This window comes from Durio zibethinus, chromosome 10, assembly GCF_047325235.1.
Source record: "Durio zibethinus cultivar Kanyao isolate XHJ-2024 chromosome 10, ASM4732523v1, whole genome shotgun sequence".
NCBI lineage: Eukaryota > Viridiplantae > Streptophyta > Magnoliopsida > Malvales > Malvaceae > Durio > Durio zibethinus.
The window spans coordinates 4937593-4941314 of record NC_143171.1 but is presented as its reverse complement, the minus strand read 5'-3'; the positions used below and the strand labels follow the sequence as shown (position 1 = coordinate 4941314).

General features: G+C 39.7%; 1 protein-coding gene across 2 annotated transcripts; it reads right to left on the bottom strand.

Annotated features, from left to right (window-relative positions):
- Positions 1-217: 217 nt before the first annotated feature.
- On the bottom strand, positions 218-2985 carry LOC111292852 (putative receptor-like protein kinase At2g23200). Of its 2 annotated transcripts, XM_089766528.1 has the most exons (2): positions 2529-2924; positions 218-1760 (listed from the first exon to the last, which is right to left on the bottom strand). In XM_089766528.1, exons 1-2 carry the CDS (start codon positions 2842-2844, stop codon positions 316-318), a joined length of 1761 nt encoding a protein of 586 aa, XP_089622654.1. In that variant the 5' UTR covers positions 2845-2924; the 3' UTR covers positions 218-315. The 2 variants fall into 2 exon arrangements, with proteins under 2 accessions (XP_089622654.1, XP_022741188.2); XM_022885453.2 differs by having other exon boundaries at positions 218-2985.
- Positions 2986-3722: the final 737 nt, after the last annotated feature.

Here is a 3722-nt window from a genome sequence, read left to right as displayed (position 1 = left end):
CTGTGACCTGAGAATGTGAGAGTGATTGCAAGTGCTGAGATTCGAACTCTAGTCTTGTTGGATGTCATCTCGTAAAAGTGGTTGCATGAACAACTTAGTTAAGCTCCAGGTTCTTCTTACAGTACAATTTAACTAGATTGTAGACTGGTAATATATATGATCTTAGGGAATACCTTTATATTATACATCATGAAGTTCAAACTCTGTAATAGAGATGTATAGGATAAAAAAGCAGTATCAATTTAATTTCAGATATGAAACATACATGCCAAAGAAGATTAAAGTGGGAAATCTGTACCTTGTAAACCGAATGATTTATCTGGCATTATTAATTTTCAATTGGGAGAAAACTTCACTTGCTGATGGGACTGAGTCAGAGTCATCCTCCCTTACAGTGAGCATATCATCTCTCTCAAATTCTGCACTCGTGGAAGGAAAACGCTGGAGAACGGGAAATGATAACATACCGGAAGCATTGGACGTGCTGTCCTCGTGTGGCTCTCGTACAACTGCTGTTTGCTGCAGCTGCAAAGCATACTCCAAGTCCCATGCCACATCAGCCATGGTAGGCCTATCAGCAGCATCTTCTTGCAAACATTTCTCTGCTACCTCCGCAAATTTTCTTAATGAGTTGGGATTGATCTGAACTTTTATGGACGGGTCCACAATCTGCTCAAGCAATCCTTTCTTCTTGCAAACCATTCCCCATTCGGCTAGGTTCACTTGCTCTCTTGGAAGTGTAGGATTGATAGCTGGCCTTGCACATAGAACCTCAAGAAGAACCACGCCGAATGAATAAACATCAGATTTTTCTGTCAGCTGTTGTGTCCTAAAGTACTCGGGATCAAGATAACCGAAAGTTCCTTTAACAACAGTGCTGACATGGGTTTGATCCGGAGGACCTGATCTTGAAAGTCCAAAGTCAGCTACTTTGGCTACAAGGTTCTCATCAAGCAAGATGTTTGTCGACTTGACATCACGGTGAATGATGCCCCCAGATGCACCTTTGTGAAGGTAATGAAGTCCTCTTGCTGCACCATTGCAAATTTCAAGCCTTTGCTTCCAAGACAAACAAGGTTGCTTTGAGTTATACAGGTGATCCCTCAAAGTTCCTTTTTCCATGAATTCGTACACCAGTATCATCTCAAAACCTTCGTCACAATATCCTATCAATGAAACAAGATGACGATGGCGAATTTTGGATAAAACCATGATCTCCGTCTGAAATTCTGGCAGGCCTTGACCTGACCCTGGCTCGCTTCGTTTCACAGCCACTTTCATGCCATTTCTGAGAGTTCCTCGATAGACATTACCAAATCCACCTTTACCAATCTGTAACTTCTTATCGAAGTTGTTTGTTGCTAACTGAATCTCAATAAAAGGTATCTTTAAACCCAGGTTCAAATTAGGGACAGGGGAAGCATTGTTGGTTCCCTCTGTGCTTAGTTTTGACAGTTGAGGCATCTTCCGATTACTGTGAGTACTTCCTTTATATGCAGTTAATGGTGACCAATCTGAACTTTGAACAGGTTTTGGCTTCCTGCGTCTCAAACCAATAAACAGCAGACCTCCAAAGATGCAGACAAGAACTAGACCTCCAAGGACTGAACCGACAATAACAAAAACAGACTTCTGGTTGGACTTGTTTGATAGAGGAACCACATTAGATTCCCCCATCATTTCCATTATCTCAACCCCATTTAGAAAGGCTGTTTGCTCTGTAGATCCACTATCAGGCCCTATGGAGATATTCATGAATCCTGAATCATCAGAATCAACCACAAAGTCTATGAAAAATGGAGTTGCCAATTGCGCCACCGTTTCATAAGGATTGATTTCCTTACTGAAGTTGCCATTTATATATAGAAAAAATCGTAAAGTATTCTGTGCTGGACTAACAATGTCACAGAAGTGAACCCGAATGAAGTGCCTAGCATTTCTAGTCACATCATAGGACCAGGTTATATTAAAGTTATTTGTTAACCTACTGGCATTTTCATTCAACTCTTTGGCAGTCTTGTATACTAGATCTGGTGCAATAAATTCGTTAACAGGATCTAAATAATTAGGCCTACCCGAGTAAACTTGGCTATTCCTTGCAGTGTCTGGATGATACAGATAACTGTCATCAGGAAGCCAAGTTCTCAATAAAGTATCATTTTCTGGTGTAAGGGTTGGGCCTCCAACATTAATTCTGTGAATTGTCTGTAAAGCACGAGACAGTATACCCTTGTAAGCATTGCTATTTCCTGTCTGACTAATCTGTGAAGCCTCATCAGAAATGAAATCCGGAGGGGCAGGAAAGACCTCTATGGCATTTACGAATGCGAAAGAAGATCCTCGAGGTACAAAGTATATTAAGAATTTACCTATAGGAATGCTTAAAATGAATTCCTTTTTTAGAATAGAGCTGCTACTATTTTGGACTCTGAAATTATGCAAGAGCAGAAAACCAGAAGCTGAAACATTAAAAACAGCAGCTGACAGATCCGTTGAATTAAAGAAATGGAGGCGTACCAGGTAAGTACCATTAGTGGTGATTTCAAACTCATATGAGGACTGCTGCCTGAAAATTCTTGCTGTTTGATATATAGATGGTGTTTCTGATGCCTTCCTGTTGTCAGTGACAGAGCTGTTCTGTTTGGTAAAGGAGACAGAATCAGAATTCAAATCACCAACAAATGTCCGATTAGTGACGTTTATGTTGATGTTCGATCCACAATTGATGAAATACTTGTCTGGGAGAGTGTATGCTGAAGAGGGTAGCTGATATGATAAGAAAAGGACCAGGATAAGAAGAAGAATTAAAGGTTTATGGAGTTTATCCCCGTGAAACTTTTCCATTGATTTGCTGTATTTTCTTAAATTTTCTTTCAGTCAGAGCAATTCGATTATGTGACTCAAGGGAACTAAGCGAAAGGTTGAAGATAAGTCAACATACGGAACCTGTTGACTCATGAACCCAAACATGCTCACGAAAATTTGGAATTGCTTTAAATGCCCTCGAATCAAATAGATATTGTTCATGCTGTGGAGGACAGGATTGCCTTAAGGGGCATTTACTCGGTCAACAAACAGTGGGATGTCAATGCAAGCATTAAAAGTATCTGCCAACTTGTCAAAAATATTCAGAACGTGTCCAAAACGATTTAATGTCCTTTTGCATTTTGGTGAAGTATACCACAGTTGAACAGACCCCACCGAAGACAATCATTGAGCAACTCAAGCTACAATTTTGAATTAAAACAGGGATTCGGATGAGTTGTAAATTGTTATTTAATTTAACGGCAGCCTAACTAACCTAATCAAGGGTATAATAGCAAGCTATCACAGTTTTTCCTTCTTTCTCTCACAGTATGTACTGTTAGACCTCTTTGATAAAAGCTGAGACATTTCTCAAAGATTGTTGCTTTGAATTCCATAGCACCAAAGTTTGCATTCTCGTGTTTAGGGAGACAAAGGAAGTTGAGCCTAGCTCCTTCATTTTAAGAGAGAATTCGGTCCAACGATCCAATGCAAGGAAAGATAAATTCCACAGGAAAGGCATACTATAACAGGTTGCAACAGTGTGCCTATCTCATAGGCATTCATGGCAATACACAAATACAATATGTTAATTTCAATTTCTAAACATGTAAAATTCACCTCATACTTCCTCATAAAGCAATAGTTAAATCATTATCAAGCAGGGGTGAAAGAGTTGCAAACTGTCTGATTCATAC